This window comes from Nymphaea colorata, chromosome 7, assembly GCF_008831285.2.
Source record: "Nymphaea colorata isolate Beijing-Zhang1983 chromosome 7, ASM883128v2, whole genome shotgun sequence".
In the NCBI taxonomy this organism is placed as follows: domain Eukaryota; kingdom Viridiplantae; phylum Streptophyta; class Magnoliopsida; order Nymphaeales; family Nymphaeaceae; genus Nymphaea; species Nymphaea colorata.
The window spans coordinates 7,177,315-7,200,103 of record NC_045144.1 but is presented as its reverse complement, the minus strand read 5'-3'; the positions used below and the strand labels follow the sequence as shown (position 1 = coordinate 7,200,103).

The following is a 22,789-nucleotide window of genomic DNA, read 5'->3' as shown; positions in this document are numbered from 1 at the left end:
TGAAATCAGATTTTAAAATTCATATTCAAATATGAATAATTTGAATCCAAATATGTGAATATCTTAAAATATTTAGTCATATTTGAACCCAAATATGTAAATATCTGAAAAAATAAACATGATTAATAGTATTATCTAATTCAAATCCAATTTGTTGACATCCCTACTCTTGAGAAGCTCACCATGAAACTTATTTCTCTGCTATTGTACCAGCTCGGCGACGCGGGGAAACTCGGGCAAGTGGTGTCGCTGCAAAAAATTGCATTAGCCGTCAGATGAAAGTTACCACCACGGCCTCTATAGGTGAAAGTTCGTGAAGCTCAAATGTCCTCAACTAAACCAGAAAAATTGCTTTGAGACTTCTCTAAAACTTTGAAGCACGACATTTGCATTGCTATTGTGATTGCAAAGCCTGTAATATCTAATCCTTGATATATTAAAACCCTTGGGTATAGTGTTTGGTGGAAATATAAAACGGGGATATGAACAAAAGAAACACCCCAAAAAAAAAAAAAAGATTGCATCATCAAGACACTTATAGAGCAGCCGGGACATGCAGATGGAAAGAGCTCTCTAGAATAAAGATGAGCAATGTTTAAAGAAGCAAATATTTTACTTCAGACCCGACAAAGTTAAGATGCTGATTGCAGTGAAGAGACTTTCCAAGGCATTACATGATTCCTTATAACCAAGATGAGCAGGCTCACCGCAGTACAACAGATCGTATCTTTCAATGCCCGACCCACTCTCCTGCCCATCTGCACCTTTGGTCATCTCGTCTGCAGTCAATAGATAAATTTACGGATTCTTCTGTCTGATGAAACAGTGGAATGACCAGTGCCACACAAAACATCACCAGAGTGAAAGCTGAATTAACCGCAGCAGTAGCAAGCACAAGCACCGAGACTGAACACCAATGCAAATAAAAAAGAATTTTAGAATGTATGCAAACACTTATTCGCCGCATCCAGTGAACGAGAAACAGTAGTCACAGTAATTAGTATATTGGCTGTAAATGGAAGATAATTTCAGATACTCATTAAGAGAACCAGCAAATTTCAGACAATAAAAGCATGAAATTATACATAGGGGCCACGCTAGAAATTTTTCATGAGGGGGCCGAAGTAAAGCTTCTAAATTTTGACATTTATCGAAATATAGTTTTTCAAAATTTTTATGAACAAGTAAAATTTTCTAAAATTTACATGTAGATTTAAAAAAAAATGAGGTGGGGCCAAGGCCCATGCGGCCCCCCCTTTCCCTCCGCCCCTGCTATGGGAAACAATATTCGCAGTAATTTGTATATTGACTGTAAATGGAAGATCATTTCAGCTACTCATAAAGAGAACCAGCAAATTCCAGACAATAAAAGCATTTACTTGTACATTATGTCACATGGGTATGGGTACGGTATGGGTTCAGGTACGGCAATTTTGAAAATTGTGGGTGCGCAGGTGCGGCAAATTTTATATTCTCAAAAATGATAAAATGAAACAAAAAAAAAATTAGCAGTCTTATAATCAACAAAAATTCTCAAAATTAAAGAAAAATGAGAGAAAAATATAAAATCTTAGTGGAAGGAAAATATAAAAGAACGAAAATCAAAATTAGAGAAAAAATTAAGTTTGAAAACATAATTTTACATGTTTTAAAATGCAGTCATACCCAGCCATACCCACGTACCCGTGTCACATAGCTTGTACATCAAACAGGGTCCGATGATCAGATGCCAAACCAGCACAATCAACTGGGGCAAAGAAAAAAAAAATGATCAAGCTGAGAAAAAGCCCATCAAATCTGAAATCCTTTTTCCCAGTTCGAGACCCAACGGCATCAGACACAAATTTGGCACGAGAACACCAAGTGCCATGACCTCCACCACTCCCTGGCAAACTCCTGGAAGGGTTCTGTACCAGTGGGGCAACACTAGACAATTTTCCCATGGCCTGCCGAGTGCTAACCGCATGCATCCAGGTACTAGACGCAGCCCTGCAAGGATGGCCGGAACTGCAACTGGAAGGTCTGCTTCTTCAGTCACCATGTCAAGTCCAAAAAAAAAAAAAATACTGTCATGCCCTTTATGGATGTTTTACAATGCATTCACTCATTCGCAGCTGACCTCATTCCCTCATTCTTTTTTTCTTTTTCTTTTTTTGTTCTAAATTGCTAGTTGTCCCACTGTTTGGTTTTCTTTATTTCCATGTAATGGTTGCCTAAGTATTTCTTTTGGGGAGGGCATTACGATAATTAGTGCACTTGCTCATTAATTAGATTGGGAAGGGCAATTTAATGGATGTGGAAGATGATCAGCATGCTGAGGATAGTTGCCGTCTTGAGATAAATTGAATAATTCTTCTCTTTTGTAAATTGTGATAGTTGGATTAATATGATCTGGTTTCTTGTTTGTGTTATGACATAAAGTGTTTATATTTTCATGTTATCTTTTAAAATTTTGTTTGTTTTCTGATTTTTCTATATTTTCAAATTTCTGTTTGATTTTGCAATTGAAGCACATTCTTTTATTAATCTGATTCACAAATGATTCTGATTCGAATTCAGTTCACTGATTCAGTGAATCATTAGGCTTTGGGTTTTCAATTCAGAAACCTGTTTTGATAACATTGACGAAAACAGTTTGAATAGGAATAAGAGAAACATGTTAGTACTAGAAAACGTGATACCTTTGCAAATTTCTCTAGAAAACAGAGCAACAGGCTTGCTTGATGAAAATAAGTGACATGAAGTAACCCAAATAGAAGTAGATTAAAATTGACACAAAAAGCAGATCTATGCAAAAAAACATACCTGAACCTCAATTTTGAGTTGCACCAAGAAGAAACCAAGATTGCAAATAAATTCAAAATAACTATCTATTTCCGCCTTTTCCTGCCCTTCCCCAGTTGCCCTGACTTGAAAGCATGCTCTTGCTCTTCCAAGAATGCTCTTGCTTTATTATATTTCTCAGCTCTTTCCTCCTTCAGTAACGCCCTTTCCCTGTCCTTCACAGCAGCTAAAAACTGATTGTCTTTACGTAGTTCTCGAGCAGCACCTCTAGATTCTCGCTTTAGCTGCCGAAGGAACTTCTTCTTCTCAGCCCTTTCACGGTCAGGGTCATAATCTCTACCCTTCACATAGCTGTCATATAGAAATGCATAAAATTAGAAGCTAGCAGCCACCGTTGTGAGGTAATGGGATTGAGTGGTGCACATAGAAATCAGAATCATGAAGCATGAGATGAAAGCAAAAGAGAATTCTCTAGATTCTATAGCCAAAATAACTATAGAGTATAAACCATGTCTCATACTTGCTTTATGCAATTTTTTTCATTTTTTCAATATCTAGCAGCAAGGCCTACAATGCTATGAAACTTTGTTTATTTACATGGAAGACGGGCAGGGTCCAAGAAACAAAACAAAATAAAGAAACCAAATTTTTAATTGAACTTTATTAGCAAGTGTGGGATTAACAATAATTAACCCCAGAGGTCTTCACTGCAGGGAGCACTTTTTGCTGACTATATGAATTTATATGGCACACAAAACACATAAAAACCATAGATATTGGACACCAATAATGCTGTATGATCTACACCATCTGAAGTTGTAACCCATTTTCATCTTAAAATTCTGTGAAATTGCTTGTGGTGCAAGGTTTCTCTTTTTTTAGAAGTTTACAATTTACGTGGACTCTACTTCCGTACTTTTACCATTCTAGGTAGTTTCAGTTTTATAAACTAGAAGATAAAAATTCGTGAGATCTACAGCCTTGCTGTACGTTGTGGTGGGCTTTCCGTTGCTCATTGATGTCACAAAAATAATGTCCACGGGAATATGTACTCGGCCAACTTGCCATATGTAATCCACACAATTGCTAAGGTCATCATGGTGGATGCAAGGCTAATGAGCAAAACTTCCTACTTGCTCCATGTTTGAGTCCTGCCAAGTCAAAGGGTGTGCTTTCCATCATTGTCAGTGACCTAACGTCCCTTCTAAAATTGCATGAAGTTATAACAACAGCCAGGTTCCAAGAAAGGTTTTGGGCGACTTAGAAACCAGGTTTAAGTCAGACTTTCAGGAAACTATGGGTCATGTTACTCTTCGTGCTTTCTTTCAAGAACATGATGACAGAAATCATATGCCAATAATACACGTCTAGCGCTTCCGCTTCCCTTCAAGAGAATGGAGAAGCTTTGCTAAATAATACACATTTCTACATAATAATGAGATATGGCATTCAAAGCCAAGGACACGCATTCAAAGCCAAGGGCACTCACTGAACTCTTGGCCACTAACACAAGTTACAAACAAACACATGGTAAACAACTAATATTGGCACATGCCGGAGCAAATATGACAGGCTAAATACAAATATTAAATAAATAACCATTTTCCAGTTACAGATTGCTTTGTTCTTATACTCACTGAAAAGTCATGAAAAATCCTTCAGGTAACAAGAATATTCAACAGCAAGCAACTCAGCACTAAAAAATGATTTAGATTTCATTTTTTGTATAATATATTTTAGGTCTAGTGCAAGTTTCACATGGTAAACACTACTACGCGCTCATTATTTGACCAAACAAAAAGAAATTGGAGCTCTTCAGTCACAGATAAAGTAAGTAATCAGTTTGCTGGAGGCAAAAAAGAAAATTGACATACTTCTCCTCAAATTTAGGATTGAATTGCTTAATTGGCACAGGCCTTTGCTTTCTCATCTGAACTGGTTGCCGAAGCATCAGAAGCTCATCTGATTTCTTACTTATCATATCAGCAAGCTCAATCATTTTTTTTCGCAATAATTCTGGTAGCTTTTCTTGCCCTGAAACTTCACTTAGTAAACTACGAACTGGACCAAACAATTCAGGAAAAGAGCTGATGCCATCATAAATGTGAACAAATCCCCTCAAAGTCTCCGTCATGGAGAAGAGTGCACCAGCTCTGTACATGAGGTATGGAAAATCAAACTTCATTTTTTGTTTGTTATAGCAGTAGGCAGAATAAAAGTGACTGCTTCAAATAAATAGAGACGTAAAACTGCATATGCCTTATAACAAACTAGATAATCGCCAATACAAGAATATGAAACCTTAGATCACTGGAGGAATCACAAACCTAAAACTATCAGAACTGAAATAAGATGATTCAGCAGGCAAGTCCATAAGTGTAATGAGATCCAGAGGACGTAGGTCAGTTACAGTGTCAGAAAGATGAAGCCATGGTGTCCTTATCAATGGTTCCATCATAGAGTTACCCTGGCAAAATATGATGATGCATCACAAATTCTGCTATATCACAGAATATGCCTGAATGGTTACAATTTAATAACTCACATGTAAGGAAATGCCATTATTTGGTCCCATCCTGCTTGCAGAAGCTGCCATCAGCAGATTTTTCAGAAAATTGATTGCCTCAGGACACAGCTTCCTTGATTGCCTGCAAACCTGCAGCAATCAATTCAAGAACCATACTGATCATCAACCACCAAAGTATGTTCATGAAGCAACCAGTATAGAAGTAAGATAACTTTGTTTTAGGAAAACCTAACTACAAGAAAATGATGCAAGATTTACAAGCTAACTGGCTAAGTCAATGGGTACTTCAATAAAGTCCACATACCTGTGTTGTCATACCCGTACCCAAAATAGGTACTTAGACACACTTGGGTACTTTTTAGAACGAAACCGATCCAAACTGCTTAATTTTACATGATTTAATCTTTCCCAACTCAGTTTTCATTCTGTTATTAGAGTTATTGTTCATTATGTTATTATTTAAAATCACTTGTCTATTTAAATGTTGCTTTTATTTTGATTTTTTTGCATCTATACACATATATATCATGTCGTACCCCTGCCATACCCACATTTTCTAAAGTTGTCGTGCCCGTACCTGAATCTTTGTACTCATACCTCAACCATACCCATACCTATGTGACTTAGTTTACAGGAGTCCATCATACTATCATCAGCAGCACGTAGAATCAAGCACCATATCTATCACTGCAATGAGAAACTTAGGACACCAACTAATAGATTTAAGAGATTCCTTGGGGAACAGCATAAATTAATCCAGACACCTAACTAGCCAATTAGAAGGAATAAAACAGACTTCATATAATTTACAACTGAACATTTTTTTTTCTGAATGCAATGAATCTGGTCATCAGCAAAATAAAATTCACATGTAGAATTTAGAAATAGAATTTTATCAAAGGTACAAGGAGAAAATTTATATGATAAGAATTCCATGTTGAAAACAAACTTCACTGTGTTACAACCATAAAGGTAGCCAACACTCACACAAAGGAGAAGAGAGCACAAGACTAATCCAACAGCAATATCTCGCCCTGTCACTATTGGACAACGCATGAGATACTCGCACATCAAGAGGACTGCAGGTGTCATCACAACATGGCGGTAATCAGAACATGGGTAGATGATTGACCACAGACGTAACAGTAACAAAGTCTTCAAAGATGGCCACATGCTACACTCTGCAAACAGTAAAAGAAACAAGTTAGCACAGAAAATTACTTCACATAAACCACATAAAAAGGTTGAGTGCCACTCATCATCAATAAATAGGTATTAAAATGGAACGGACATAGCATTGCCTGGGTCTTTTAGATCATTGCAAAGCTGGTTTCTCATGTGAATTAGCCTCTCTCTTGCACAAATTGCTGCAAAATATGGCGTCTCAGAGCTCATTTCCACTAACGGTTTGACCAGCAAATCTATTCTTTTGAAGTTCACTGGCTTTTGATTTGCCAAAACAGCGAAGTATTGCAATAGGACACCATAAAACACCTGCAAACAAGATACACGGACAAGGTCTGGCATTAGCATTCTATATCCTAAAATGTTCGCAGAGCGCTAATAAAAATAAAGGTTAGTGCACCACAGGCTCCACTCAAAACAACCTTGCATCCACAGAACTAAGCATCCAGCCAAGCTGGACTCAGTTTCACCTCAATAAATTCAGTGAGTACTGACCAAGTGGGTCAAAAGAATTCACATGGTTATATATCAATAAAACCGTTCACAAAAATATGTTATCATCTCCTAATTTTCAATATTCCTAGATCATCAGGTCAGAATGAGGAGGCAAAACCATAATTATTAGTAAACGATGCAAGTAGTCCTCGGCATCGGGCCGGCCCGGCCATATTAAAATAAAAAAATATTTTTTAAATATAAAATAAAATTTTATGAATATAAAATACATTTTTAATAATAAAATATATATCATTATTTAATAAAAAAAAAAAAAACTACTCGAGCCGAATCGGGCCCCATCAGGCCAGCCCGGGCCGGTTTTTTTTGGGCCCAGGCCCGATCGGGCCGGGTACCGGGTACCCGTTGGCTACCCGGGTCCGTTGCCCAGGCTTAGATGCAAGTTCATTAATCAAGAACTGTCCCAGGTTAGATTGCCTGATTTCAAAGATTTCCAAGTCAGATCATCTGATTTCAAGAATATTATATTTAAAGAGGCATATCAGAAGCACTATAGGAAACAGGGAGGAGGTTTCCCAGGATCCATATTTTGAAAGTGACAACATCACAACTCTGAAATGCAATGGCAAAGATACTTTTCGGGGGAAGCATGAAAGCCTTCCCACTTCCCACGTCTCTTTTTATTCTTTTGCTTCCACCCACTGCATATTTGATTGCTTCTTTACCTCCCACCTACATTTGGTTCACTTCCAATTAATTCCCTGCTTGTCAATTCCTAACACTTTTAAGGTGCCTTTTGCTTCCTGCATTCATTCGTGTTTCCTTTCCTAATTTGCTACTTTGGTTTGAAGTGCCTTAAGTGAATCCAAAACTAATATTTTCAGAGAACAATTTTCAATTAATAATTCCAAGGAACCATACTTGCATCTTTCTGCGGTTCTCTGCTGCAAGGCTAATTGCATTGCATTTCCTAATACGATTGATGGCTTCCACTGTTTCTGAATCTGATCGACCATCTAATAAAGAGCATAACTGCTTCAGGTCAGCTGGAGCTTCAATTATAAAAGGAAGAGAACCACCCTCTGGGAGTAGAGGTGGTTGACCATCTCCAGCAGCTTTACTCTTGGGTTTCTTCTGTTCATCATGAGATTCTTCTTTCTGATGCTCAAGTTTTAACTGTTTCTTGTCTTTCACTTCCTCATGTAAGTCTTCCACACGAATATCATCTCCTTCCTTGCCAGTGTCAAAAAGTTCGTCATCACTCTGCTCCCAATCCTTTGCAGATTCAAATTGTTGCTCTGAATCACTATCAAATTGCTCACTTGATGCTTCTGAAGATGCTTCTTCCGCACTGCTGGTATCATGTGCTTCGCCCCTTCCAAGTACTTCATCAACCCACCCTTTGCCTGCAGCTTCTTCATCCAAATCGAAGGAATCTCCCAGGTCCTCACCAGAAATCCACTTTGGTTTGTCCAATGGCAAGTTTTTGGCTTCTCTTTCACTGTCACTGCCGTCATCATCAGATTCTTCTGTTGCAAGCATCCTTTTCTTTCGCTCTTCCTGGAACAAAAAGTAGCTAATTCAGCAAAATTACCTGAACAAACTTTCTGCAAAGGCTAAATGAAACAAGCATACCTCTAATTCTTCAAGACGTGTTCGCTCTTCTTGTGCTATCTCCTCTGGTGTCTTCGTCCTATCAGATGGCCGAGCACGAACATCCATTACCATTTCTTTCACAAGTCTGTCATACGCATCAGGCCGATCCTGTAGGAAATAAACAAAAAAACAAATTTTATACACACACACACACACACACATATATATAAGAGACAGTAATGACAAATGTTAAGAACCACTGACAGACTTAGATCCTGGATATGGACCATTGAAACATCCAATTTTCTGCTCGAAAACCCCTAACTTCCTAAGCAAAGCATATATTCCAACATGGAGAAAACAAGATAGAAACAGCACCACCAATCGACATAATAGCAAACACTTCGAAAAAGACATGCAAAATGCAATAAATTGAAGATTGGGAGGATCAGAAATACAAAGAATCCCCAATTAGATGTAATAGAAAAAAGAAAACGTGGATTACAACATTGTCACATTTAACGTATACGGTCATTATACGCCAAGGAACTTCTCAGGTATAATATGGCAAAGTTGTATATCTCAGGAATATCTCAGCAAATTTTTAAAAATTTTAAAAAATCCTGAAAATTATAAAACATAAAATAAACCAGAATTAATAAAAAACACAAAAAAAACGTATTATATGCTTTTTTGCGTTTTTTATACTTTGGTTCTTTTCTAAAAAATGTGTCTTATTGCCGTTTTATGCGGCTGACTTTTTTTTTTTGCCATTTAACATGTCTTTTTCGATCAAGAGGCGATATTGTGACAGTGGATTACAATTTAACCAGTCTTATATCTCATTTTCAGGCTAAATGGCAAAGGTTTTTCTCATATATAATTCAAGAAAGTTGTTTTTCTCGGGAAAATCTCGACAAATTTTAAAACAATAAAAGAAAAAAGGAAGATCTTAAAAGTAAAATGGGAAATACAAAATGTGCTATTAAAAATGTAAAAATAAAAAATAAAAAACACAAAAAATATGAAAATAAAAAAATAAAAATATGAAAATAAACACAAGAAAGGTGAAAAAACACGCAAAAACAAAAAAGCAAAAAATGCACTTTTTCATGCTTTCCATTTCATTTTAAAAGAACCCGTTTTTTTTTTGCCATTTTTTTGGCTAACCCATTTTTCGCCGTTTTAATGCTTTAAAAAAAAAGCATGTTTATGTGGCTATGATTTTAACAACCATGCCAAAAACTAATCTTAATTAATGTCACAAAAGGGTGTGGGGCCCGCGTGTGGATGATTCTTCAATGATTCAACAAAACAGAAAGCAAACTGTTTGTTGCCACATCCAAGTCAAGCCGATCCATTTTTGTGGCAACTTTTTTGAAGAATCTGTCTCATTTAGATCTTAGTACCTAGTTTCATGGACCCAACCCATCTGATAGCCTACTTTAGTTTGTTATCTAGAAGGAAATACTAAAAAACAAAACATGCATAAAAACACACATCGAACTGCACATTCAAGAGTTGACACAGTTACAATATCATTCGGAACAACCTGCACTAAAAATGACAAAACACCCAGCTTAGCATTTCTTAAGCCACCCTTGCAGATTGCTTTGTTATGGCACCCAAACAAGCTACTCACAGAGCAAGTCATTAGGCTCAGGTACATATGGGCATCATTTTCGACAAATGTCATTCACACAATATGAAAAGCCATTTCTAGACCACCCATCACAATGAGAAAGAAGAAAACTATGGATGCTAAACTAACAATACAAACTAACTGACAAACAGGTATATGCTACAGACACTGCAGTAAGAAGTTATAAATTGTTGGCCTAAAGGTATAAAGACTATGTCACACACGTACTTCGTTTGAGTGAGGTACCCGTGTCAAGACGGGTGCAGATATGCCCTTGGACATGGCCCAGACACAGTCAAACCAATGACAGGTGTGGTAGTGCACCCATGGCAGTATCCGTCCTTTTTTGGACTCAGTCAAAGTTGACCAAGTCCATTTTTTTCCACTAATTAGGTTGTATTTAAATTTTAAAAGGTCAAGTTTATACTATGGACATGAAGAGCCCTTGATCGACACTAAAGGGCTGTTCATTTTCTTTTTGGTTTAACTCCACCTATTCAGCTAGATTTCCCGACTAGATTTTCCGTCGGTCACCAATTTTCCGGTGACTTTGCCGGTGGCTTACTTTTCTTTAATAGAACTTTCTATATTGTTTTGTTTGCTTAAAAACTTATTTCTGTCTATGCATAATATATATATATATATATATATATATGTATATATATATATATATATATATATATATATATACATATATGTATATGTATACATATATGTATACATATATGTATATATACGCACCCATACCGGTACGCTCCGCACCCGTACCCACAACTATGTGACAATTGACATGGTATAAATATAACTGTCAGGGCAATATCGATTTCAATTTTCTCAAAAGAATCACAAGCTCAGCTGACGTATTGAGGTAGCATATTAAATGCAAGACTGGGCTTTGCAACCACAGAATTCACTCCTGTACCATGGTTAGCATAAGTCAGCTGCAAATTTCTTTAACTCATTCTCTGGGCAGCATTTGACTAAAAAATAAGGGTTCAAACATGAACTAACACTACCAAATACCACCTGCAAAGTTTCTTCATCAACAGCTGGAAGACCCCTTTTTCCTGCCTCTCTCCTTGACTTCTCATTCAAAAGAGCTTTTACAGCATTCATCTTGCTAGGCTGAATCAACGAATGGATAACCTCTGATTGCGCCAAGGATATAAAGTCATTGTCCAGTTGATTCATTAATTGTTCATCCTCTTCTTTATCCTTTGCCTTTTGTGCCTGCAAAAGACACGTTCAAAACATTAGGGAAAAAACCTAATTTCCTTTACTAAGCAAACTGCCATCAGGCTCAAAATAGGACAAACAAGGAATTGTGCATCCACTAAGAATACACTCGTTCAGTAGTGCAGGAGTTGCTCCTCCATATTTCCATTTTCAGTGACAATGTGCTCAAATTCTTCACAGGCAAAGAGTGAAATTAGGTCAATTGAATGGTAAAATAGGAGATGTTTTAACTTCTAAAGAAATCACCGATAATCTAACATAGTCTTGCTTTTACCATTGGCTAATAACGTCAGATCAATATCCAAGAAATTTGGGGAAAAGACATGAAAGAAACTTGGAAGAAGAAAAAAATTTGTCAAAATTATACCACGCTTCAACTTTATTGCTCAAGTATTATGCTAAACCAGTTAGTCATAGTGCCAAACATACATCACTAGCTCAACTCAGAAGGCATAAGAAGGCAAAGACAGACTTTCAAGTAAATAGTCAATATTCACAAACAGAGAGCTTTGGCTAACCATAATTATTTTGTACCTTGTCTAACCCTAAAAGTCAACGACATCCATCCAACTGTACAGATTACAGGGATCCACTTTAAAGTTTCAAATTTAAAATCCAAATACTAAGACAACAAAACAAAAAATTAGGTTAGCATTTCTCAGCATATAAACCATTCGTATGTGGTGGTCAGTGGACCAACTTCAAAGTCAATGCCATCACTAGAGCTAGCAGGAACGAATAGGAGAGATATTATAGAAACCTCATCTAACTTGTTGAGCAAAATAATATCCAACAAGAATTCAATAACCAACCTAACAGACATACCTTATGAAATTTGCTTTTCAAGATAATCTCCTCCATGACTTCCTTCTTTGTTTTTTGCCTCTGCAGTAACAAAACATCCACTTAAAGGCTGTTAAGCCGCATCCAGAACTTCCAAAAAAGTTGTCATTTTCACAATAAACTTTTGATAAATAATCACGAAGGTACGACAGACCAAAACAAAAGAAACTAATGTAGAAGATTGGGCTACAGAAAATGTTTGTTTTACTCTTAAACATAGCTCATTTTTGGCCTCCTAATACATTAAGTTCCAGCATAATAAGAAACTTTCTTTTATAAGATTAGTACTGAAAAGTTAATTGGTTTCCATTTATTGCATGCTAGTCAATCAGAGATCTCGAGTCAGTCAGATAAGATTCCAAGTATGGATAAAATTTCATTATTGTTAAGCATACACTGAACATCTAATAACACCTTCACCGAGCAGGCATTTGTTTATTTTTCACTTGATCTATTTGTATCATGCAAGCAAATAGAAACGAGATGCATTATCCATGTGTGCTACTGCTATTTAGTTAAAATCTGAAGTAACTTTTCTTCAGTGCGAAATTTGTGACATTGCAAGGTCATCTACAAACTAGCATGTTGAATTTACAGTAAACCTAAAATTTCAAACTATTAGTATCATCTGCATCCTCCAAACAATTTACATTTGCTGACCTAGGCAACAAGCCAGCCGACTGTTTGACTGGACTTCCTAGTTGTTAGCCAGCTGACTAGTCTATGTCCAGGTAGAGGGTAAGGCCTTGGAACATGGAATACTCCATGTCCAGGTAGAGGGTAAGGCCTTGGACCATGGAGTAGTCAATCAACTACATCGACAAGTCCCTCTAGTTCAGTTAGCGACTAAAAGACCCTCGGATTATACCTACATTTTCCTTTTGTTAATACTACTGCATTCCTTTCTCTAGAAGGTCTTTTGGTAAGTCACATACACACACACAGATATATATTGCTAAACGGCCAAGGTTCAAAAACTCACCCTCGGTTGACTTCGTTCAGCTTGGCACCCTACCAGGTCAACCCAGTACGAGACTCGTCTATTTGTAAAACTAAACCTGACTCAACCAAAAATCGTTTGCCTCAGCCCTGACTCAGGCAAGTTTCACATGCAACTTGTGTCTGTCTCGTAATGACTCAGGTGATTTCAAAATCAGCAACTCATTTAACGACAAGGCTACATCAAGACTTTATAAGGATATTATCTTAAAATAAAATAAACCCAATAGCATTCCAGGCTTGCCAACCCTTTGCTTCTCTGCCATGAGGGTTGAAGAAGAAACATCCTTTTTATCCCTTAAGCAGAACACAACATGAACTTTCTATCATCTTTCAACCAGATTCCAGCAGCTGCAATGACTCTGGCAACAGCACCGGCATCAACAAGTAAACAGGAGACATAAGTGATAAGATATGTATTTTATTTTCTGTTTCAGTTTTTGTATTAGTGTTTCACTGATTTCACTGTTAAAGTGTCACCATTTTTTTCTTTCTTCTTGACCATCTGACTGAATTTCTGGGGACTCTCTCTCTCCCTCTCTATTTTTCTGGCATTCCATTTTCTTTTGTATTTGACCTCTCTCTCCCCCTCTCATGGTCTGCTGCTTTTGCCCTTCCATATTAGTTTTCTAAACCAACAATAAACACAAGGCACAAGATCCATACTTTTCCCTATTGTTGTCACACCTTGAGAGGAACTATGGGGTTGTTTCGCAACAAGAACACAATGTGAGTGTTCAATGAATCACTCAATCCTTGGAGCAGATTCATGAAACACTTATGAAGTGTTCTTGCTGCCAAACAACCCCTGTGGTGTGTTTTCCAAGGGCATCTATGATAAATCTGGTTCTTGTTTTTGCTTTGGGTGGTTGACTACTTACACAAAAGAAGCCAAGTTTATGAACAATACTTGTTTCAGTCATGGTAGGATGCAAATCAATGCTTCTTAAGATTTATTGTTGCTAGTATGGGCGAGTTGCATACGGAAGTCCTGATTCACTGTGGAATAAAACATTGCTAAATACACATACAAAACATATGCATATGCATTTAATGTAGGTACAGAACATGTACGTGTATGTGCTTTTCTTTCTATCTGGTTATTTACATACGTTTTGTTTATCTGGTTGTGTTTTTATAATTTTTTACTGAGTTTATTTTAGTTGACCAACTTGGACAAACTCAAAAGTCAAAACAATTAATCCAATAGTATATAAAACTATGACATATCTGCTGATTAAACCTGACTAGAGTCTTTTGGGGTCTTGACTGACTAGCATCTGACTTCCAAGTTTTTGACAACTTAGTTGGTACATGTTAATTTAAATTTTTTTCCAGTTCATTACACTCCAGGGAGAGAGAAAAAAAACAACTGAAAATAATAATTTAAGAAACTTGAATTCATAAATACGTACATTTTCCTCATTTGGCACTGGTCCACGGTCATGCAGACCATCTCCTTCCTGTCTGATAGCCAAGCTATCATCATCAAACATGTTTTCTGCAGAGACAAAAACTACATAAAAGTGGTGTTTGCAACATATCAACTGCTCAAATATCCACCATCCTCCAATTGACAACTGTAAGCATGAAGCACGCATTACAATGGAAGATTCAAAATGAAAATGAGAATGAAGAAAATACCAGAGACACATTTGGTGGAAACCTGGTCAAACAATGCACAACCCTGACCAGTTGGCAACAGAAATGTACATGAGCCAAAAAGAGCCAGACCTGAGAATTGCTCGTTTATGCTTGGCTGGTCTAACTGGTACACAGACTCAAGTGTGACTTAAGCCCCTATCCTCTAGCTCAGCTAAGTGGAGCTTGATCTGGCTTGAATTTTACAATCTATATGGGTTTCCATAATTCAAGTTGTTTTGACCTGGTCTATGACAAGGATATAAGCAGAATTAATAGGTTATACTAAACTCTTTATTTGTGTTCCACAGTTCCACTACATCACATGGGTTCCTTAAGAGACCACCGCACAGTGCACAGTGCCATACCTGCATGACGGTGCAATCGATGACAATGGAGTTTTGCATAGGTACTGGCAAAAAAGGCCTTCATCTAATGTTTTTGTTTTTCCTCCAATTGTCCAATTGACAATTATAAGCACGAAGCAAACATTTCAACAAAATATTCAAATGAAAATGAGAAGGATTCAGATACCAAAGATGCATTTGGTTGTAACATGGTCACACAATGCACACCTTAACCAGTTGGCAACAGAATTGCACATGAGCTGAAAAGGACACGGCTGGCTCAAATAACTGGTACACAGAATCAAGCTCAACTTTGAGTCAGTTACTTGTAGAAGTGACCAAAAAATGTTGATCTTGATAAGATAATATAGATCATCACAGACAATGCTCTTCTTAGAAAGAGTGCAGCATTTAAATTTGAGGTGATCCTCCTCATACCTTCTTGATCATATACATAGGCCATAGCACACACTTTAAATCTAGTGCTTGAGAATATATGCAATCCACCAAGAGAAGAAGATCATCGAAGATATGAGTTATTGTTTTATTTGTAGCAAGATAAATTCCCAAAATGTTCAGAGTTCACAAAGCCAATCTGCGTCATGTAGGGGAAAGTTGATGAAGATAAGCTATGTTTCATAAAGTTCAGGAAAGGTGGGATAATATGATTGAGTAAATCCAAGGTATAGTTGTGCTTGATGATTTAGCATTTTCCAACCGTGTACATCGAATATTAGTGCAAAGATGGGACAAGAGCAATAATCCCTTACACTGGAAGGTTGACTATTTAAATCTGAAATATTATTCCAAAAAAGGACTAATACAAGATCATCAACATATCCCTCAATCAAAATCATGAGACATTCAAAAACAAACTAGCATGCATATGGAGACCACTTATTTAGATCCTCACATCAGAAAATAAATTATTTATAAATTATTATAAATATGCAAAATTTTATACTGGAATATTTGAATCTTTAAATGCAAGAAGATGAAGAACAAAATCCTTTTGATTAGTGTGTCTTATGAATCAGAAATACCCCATGCTCCAAAGACTTGCAACGAGATTATTATCTCAACTTGCTACATTTTCACATTATGAAAGAAAATAGAGCACTTATTTTCAAATACACAACAGTAAAAGCTAAAAGGTATAAGCTCACTGGCAAACATGAGGAAGATTTGATATCTGTGCCCTCCAATTTGTCCCAATTCTCATGAAGGAAAAAGAGCATAGGTAGTATATTTATTTATGTTATTTTGTTGATTTCCTGTGTTACGTTCCATTCCTTATGTTTTCACAGTTAATATCTAACAGCTTTTCGATTGACATACTGTAACCACATGGACTTGTCGATCATCGGAACTTTAGAATATCGAGCTAAAAGAATTTGACTTCGATGGAGAGCATGATCTTCCACACTCTTAACATGAAATTTCAAATTAGTTGACTTTATTATTCCTTCTTTTGATGATTTCAGTGGTAACATTAAAACCATGGAAGATTATGTCGTGGCTGCTTTTTCATTTGTCTTTAACTCATAGTTCAGTCAAAAATGAGTGTCTCCAACAGCAATTCACCAGTATGAAGAATAGTCTATGACCCACTTGTGAAGCATGCTTCATAGAGAAACACTCCTTAAGACATAACAAAGTGCATGCTTTGTGTCAAATTCACTATAGCATAGTCTTTTGAAATATTATGTACTATGCACATCTTATAGCATACTTTTTGTGAGCATCAAAGCTAGCTTTTGACAGTTGGTGCACATTTCTTAGCCACACTCTAAATTGGCAAAATATCTAATTTGAACAAATTCAATCAAGAGAACTTACTATTCACGTCGCTTGTATCATTTCTCTACTTTAAAACATGAATTGAGACCTAATAGCATCAACAAAAATCAAACAAAATCATCATATACACCCATCATCATGACATTAACTATGTATACACCCGAGTCTCTATAAAGCATTTAGTTCAAAAGCATGAAAAACATTGTATTATCCACCACTATAAAACTTTAACTACACAGAAATTGTGCCAGTATCAGGTAAAAAGAACAATTCCTTAGAGAGAGGGAGAAAGACTTTGCCTCATGAATTGAAAGACTTACTCTCATTTTTGTCATCGTCTTCATCTAGAGAAATATCATCCTTAAAATCATCCAAATTTGAAAAGGAACCAGCCATATCAGTTGCATATTCATCATCCTCAGCATCAGACAAATTGTATTTGCTTTTTCTTTTCATTTTGATCTATGAAAGAAACGAAAAACCATAAACATGCATGAACATTTGTCAGAAGAAATGAAGATGTAAACCAACACACACGAATCACATATGCACATGAACACATATTTGCCCATTCACGTAATTTCACGCACATGCAATCACATAGCGAACTCATTGTAGCTTCAAAACTGCCTTTAATATGTTTGTTGCAGTATCTGCATAATATGTTTTATGTGATTTATTAATAACATACGACTCATTGTAGCTTTAATTTGTTGTGGTACACACATCACACCCATGGACAAGCATGGCCTGGGCCTCCTTTTTATATGCCAAAAAAGCAATTCATGAATGAAAATTTGTTGATTCCACTGTCAAAGCAACAGCAGTAGGCAATTTGGCAGACAGGTTAATAGAGACCTTATGTGCAGTAGCAACAAAGTTTAATAAACACTGAATATGAATAGCTCCAAACCATCATAAAACCATAAAAAATGTATTTATTTTATTCAGAAAGAAGCCAAAAGTGATTCAGCCTATGTCCCATGGATGCTTCTAAATAGTTGTCACACCTGTGTTGATACTGGTGCTGGTGTTTCTTCAACACAACACATCAATGAACTGGACCAAAACTGACCATTTTAAATGTCTACATAATTAAACTATCTCAAATTTAAAATGTTTATATGTAAATATAGACAAATAAGGCTACCAAACAGTTAATAGCTATGTAACAAATGATTTATACACATATATACACACACATATATATGCATCCTCACAGCACCCGCACCTAAACTTTTTTGAAAATTGCCGCAACCGCACCAGCACCCCGCACCCAAGTAACATAAGTTTCAGCTTTTACATATAATAAATTTTAGCTCCCTCCCCCTTTTTCTCCAAGGGACTTAGCACAGCCAGGTGGGCTGGTGCCTGGTGGGGAGGTACACCCCATGTCACCAGTTTGAACCCGGTGGTCTCCATGTCCCTGCAGAAGTCAAAGCCAGTATAGGCCTAGGTGCAGGGCCACTAGCACTGGAGTTTTATGCCGCTGGGTGAGCGACAAAGTCTTTCAACCCGCATGCAGTTTCTTCAGGATCTTGCATAAAAAAAAATTATAGGTGCCTCTAGAAAGGAAGTACCGATGTGGAAATTTTCATGCCTAATAACATGAACAAGCAAGTAAGCACCAAGATGGCCAACACAACATTGCAAAAGCATATATTTCACCAGAAAAACTTAACACTAGACAAGCCATTCTAGTCGATCACTTTAAGAGGAAAAGCAGTAGGCCCTTTGGTAGAGAGGAGACGGTGCAATGTATTGCAAAAATGTTGTACAGTTACAATTTCAAACTCTTCCCAACTAACATAAATAAACACAATTTCCAGAACAAACCAGCCGCTCCCTCTGAAAGCGCAGTATGGATTTGTCCATCTCTTCAAGAGTAACATCCTTCTCTCCTATACGCCTATCCAAAAACTTAGATGACTTGGCACTTTGTTGGTATTCTGCCAGAAGAGTTTCCTTCCGCTGTTAAAAAATGTCACTTGTTAGCTTCTGGAACATAAATAGCAAATTGATAATCAAAAAATGTCCTCAAAATTAATAATGCATTCTGTAAGCAACTTTAAAACTCATTTCAAAAATACTCTTTGTGCTAACCAGATCTTAGGAGTACAAGAAATTCAATAATTACTAGTCAACATAATGTCATCAAGATTGTCAATCACTATTGAAAATTCAAAAGCTAGTTAGATGGTATCATGAAGAAAAAAACTACAAGCATAGAAACTTTAGGCTTTGTCCAGAGTTCCGTCTGCTCTAGCAATCCACCCCGACGGTGTTGGCCATTTTTTCTAAATGGTCAATGAAAATAGCAATGATTGATAATGTTTCACCTAAAAATGATAGATTAAGAAGCCAACCATAAAGCAATTTGCTTCAACTGTGTTACGCAGTATCTGACAAATCCATTTCTATGCCAATTATTGACTAGGATCATGAAACTAGCTCCATGTGAACTCTCAATCAAATTTATCTGTTTGTGCACTGGAACCCTATAGACATTTTTTATCCCCAACTTTTCCACCCTCAGTAGGAAAATGCTTAGATGTTTCAGAATATCAAGTGCTCCTTAACTTGACACGCATGTTTATGTTTCCTACACCAATTGCTGCCATCTAGACCAGTAATATGTGTATCTTATCACGTTGTATGATACATACCAAGTGATCCTTAATTTGACATGCATGTTTTCTACATCATTTGTAACTATCTAGACCAAAAATGTGTATATTGTGTCACCTCGTAAGATACACAGTGAAACAGTTGGGACGTTACACCGGTGTAATCCCCATTATTGATCCATATTGTATGACACATTGTTGCATCTACGATGTACTGTGATATGCCCTGTATTGCAACAATATGAGAGTGGCAGAAAAAAAAAGGAACCCGAATGTAATTTTTTTCCTTTCGAGTTTTAATAATAACACCACCCCCTCCCCTCTTTCACACTCGATCCTTTGACACTCTTAGTGTGATATGCCTTTCAAAAAGGGACTCGAATGTGATTTTTTCGTTTTGGGTTACAAAGCCCATCACACTCAACTTCTAGACACTGTTCCAAGTCGTACTTGAGGAAGTTTTGGTCATTTTGACAAAACTGATTTAAGGCTTGATTTGAGTGTTGGAGATTGATTTATCGTTGAAGAAATAAGTGTTACCTTTTGTGTGTGTGTGTGTGCACGAGCGACAACCTATTTCTACGGTAAAAAGTATAAAGATCTTCCACTTATATGTAGATTTCTATTGTCTTTTGAAGATGTAGCTTCAAAATGTTCTCACATTCTCGAGTCAATAATAATCAATCGAAATTAGTTCACAAGTTATTTAAGAAAGATATGCGGCAAGACTAACAGTCCTTCCACCTAAATCAGCTTACCTATTTCCTTAATCCCCCACTCATTTATAAAATAGTCGCTCCTCATATTTTCTCGCAAAAAAAAAAAAAGAATCTCTGAAGTTTTATTTCAAGATAAACTGACAACCTCCTAAAAATCCTCCACGGCGGGCACCTCTATGAATTTTGAATCTAAACTAGCTCAGCTTCACGTAGTCCTGCGTGTTTCCCACAGTTTCTCTAAGAAGTAGGAATCTTATACCTATTCCCTCATAAGAAAAATGCAATTCTTATAAACAAACGAAATTTTCCAGACCACCAAAGCTTTCCATGAAACTGTAATTAACCCGAAATGCGGGTCAATCGAAAACAACACACGGAAAAAAAACAAGGGGACGAGAAAATGCACAATCAGGAAGAGATAACTCGCCTTCTTGACTGCCTTAGATCGAGATGAACCCATGCGAATCTCCTCGCCCTTCCGCTTCTTCCCGAGGACATCGAACTTCCGCCGCGTCCAGATGCTCTCGAACGGGTTGGCCTTTGCGGCGCTCGCCTTCATCACCACCGAGTGGGGCGCGAGGAGCAGCTTCTTGCTGGAGCTCTTCCTCTTCTTGTTCTTCTTTTTTGCATCGGCCTTCTCGCTAGCGTTCTTCGCCATCGGAAAACGAAGCTGGGGTTTCTTCTCCGTCGAGACCTCAGAAGGCCGCAGCAAAGGGAAGGAGAAGAAGTGAAAGGGTTTAAGAAGAGGAAAACGCCCTTCCGCTGGGTTTTGTGAGGTTTCGCGCCGGCGGCGAAACCATAAATCCGAATTTGGATCTCGTTTCGGATCTGTATCCTCGGTATTAGACCCGACGGTGTGCTCCGGGGTCCGCTGAAATCGTGGCACGGCCGGCTCGTGTGAGAGTTGTCTTCGTTTCCATGTGGATAAAATTTCGCTTCCGTTTTTTATATGGTCTGGCACGAACCATTATATATATATATATATATATATATATATATATATATATATATATATATAGAGAGAGAGAGAGAGAGAGAGAATTCAAATATACGTTGTTAGATGGTCCGATTGTCGAAAATTTAAAGATTTTTTATTGGAAGCACTAAAAAGAATTGGTAAAAACATCATGAACCATTATTGCCCTATATGTATTGGCTGCCTTTTTGGTAGTGTTTGATGAAAATTTTCAGTAGGACAAGAAATATTTTTCAAATTTTTAAAATATATCCAGTTTATCAAACACAGATTTTTTTTTTGTTACCGTTAAAGTTGAAAACAAAAATTTATTTCCGAAAACATGTTTTCGCCGGAAGGGGTGAAAACATTTTTCCAGATTTTTTTTTTTTTGCCGGTTGGGTTGGAAGAAGGATGCGGAGGAAGAAGAGGGAGGGGGAAGAAGGGAATGAGGGAGGAGGAAGAAGGAAAGGAGGGAGGAAGAAAAAGGGAGGCGGAAGAAAAAAAGATGGAGCAGAGGAAAAAAAGAATGAGAGAGGAGAAAGTAGGGGCAGAAGAAAAAGGGAAGGAGGCAGGAGAAAGAAGGGAAGGAGGGCGGAGGAAGAAGGGAGGTGACTTCCTCTGCCTCCCTTCTTCTTCCCTCACTCCCTTTTTTCCACCGCAACCCACCATTTTCACCGGTTCCAACTTTTCGCTATCAAACGAAGAAATTTGTTTACAGAAAAATAATTCCAAGTTAACAAACACAACATGGTTTTGGAAATATGAAATTTTATTTTTCATTCACCAATTTCAGAAATAAAATTCGAAAAACTTATTTTCGAAAACATATTTCCAACCATCAAACGCTACCTTAGTGATACCTTTTTTATTAATCATTCAGCTTCCCTTTGAAAATATATGTGGTGTGCATGTAGACTTAATCAGATGCCTAAAAATGACTAAGGTTGTGTTTGCTAGCAGAGGACTTAAAAGGATGCATTGAAAGGTGTGTTTTGAAAGCTCTTATGTTTAAACAAATCCATGACCTCAACAACATGAATTTCAAATCCACATTACATATTAAAAACCATAGATTTAAGGTCGATCTCGAAACCAACAAATCTCAGCTCTGCATTGAAACAAATACAACATCACTAGGCGTCTTTAGAAATAAGGGCATTAACCATTTTTTTTAAGCTACAGTTTTGGTCCATCACAACTATCGAACAACAGCCGTTGGCTAATGTAAATTTTTCCTGCTTTTAAAGTATTCACGACAACATTCGAATAAGAAAAGAAAAAGGTTTGTAGGAAAAATTTTTCCATGTAAGGATTTCTCATTATCTAAGAACCAAGTTGAAGGACAAAAGCCTCGATTGATGCCATTGGAGAGTAGAACAGAATCGTCGCTTTAATGGTTCTACAACCAGTTATTACTTACTCAGGGGAT

General features: G+C 37.0%; 1 protein-coding gene across 2 annotated transcripts; it reads right to left on the bottom strand.

The window, feature by feature from the left end:
* Positions 1–139: 139 nt before the first annotated feature.
* LOC116257584 (uncharacterized) lies at positions 140–21,159 on the bottom strand. 2 transcript variants are annotated; one of them, XM_050078787.1, is made up of 16 exons: positions 20,830–21,159; positions 18,893–19,027; positions 17,377–17,518; positions 14,684–14,769; positions 12,252–12,311; positions 11,217–11,420; positions 8,588–8,716; positions 7,874–8,512; positions 6,613–6,805; positions 6,299–6,492; positions 5,330–5,440; positions 5,112–5,251; positions 4,659–4,937; positions 2,806–3,135; positions 708–906; positions 140–249 (listed from the first exon to the last, which is right to left on the bottom strand). In XM_050078787.1, exons 1-14 carry the CDS (start codon positions 21,058–21,060, stop codon positions 2,871–2,873), a joined length of 2,808 nt encoding a protein of 935 aa, XP_049934744.1. In that variant the 5' UTR covers positions 21,061–21,159; the 3' UTR covers positions 140–249; positions 708–906; positions 2,806–2,870. The 2 variants fall into 2 exon arrangements, with proteins under 2 accessions (XP_049934744.1, XP_031490340.1); XM_031634480.2 differs by lacking the exon at positions 140–249 and having other exon boundaries at positions 404–906.
* Positions 21,160–22,789: the final 1,630 nt, after the last annotated feature.

Bases quoted from the DNA above. Each gene is read 5' to 3' on its own strand.
- LOC116257584 (XM_050078787.1), bottom strand. From the start codon at position 21,060: ATGGCGAAGAACGCTAGCGAGAAGGCCGATGCAAAAAAGAAGAACAAG. The intron at 4,938-5,111 runs GTTTGTGATTCC...CCTCATGTACAG, and splicing joins TTCAGTTCTGATAGTTTTAG to AGCTGGTGCACTCTTCTCCA. The intron at 3,136-4,658 runs GTATGTCAATTT...TCTATATGACAG, and splicing joins AATCCTAAATTTGAGGAGAA to CTATGTGAAGGGTAGAGATT.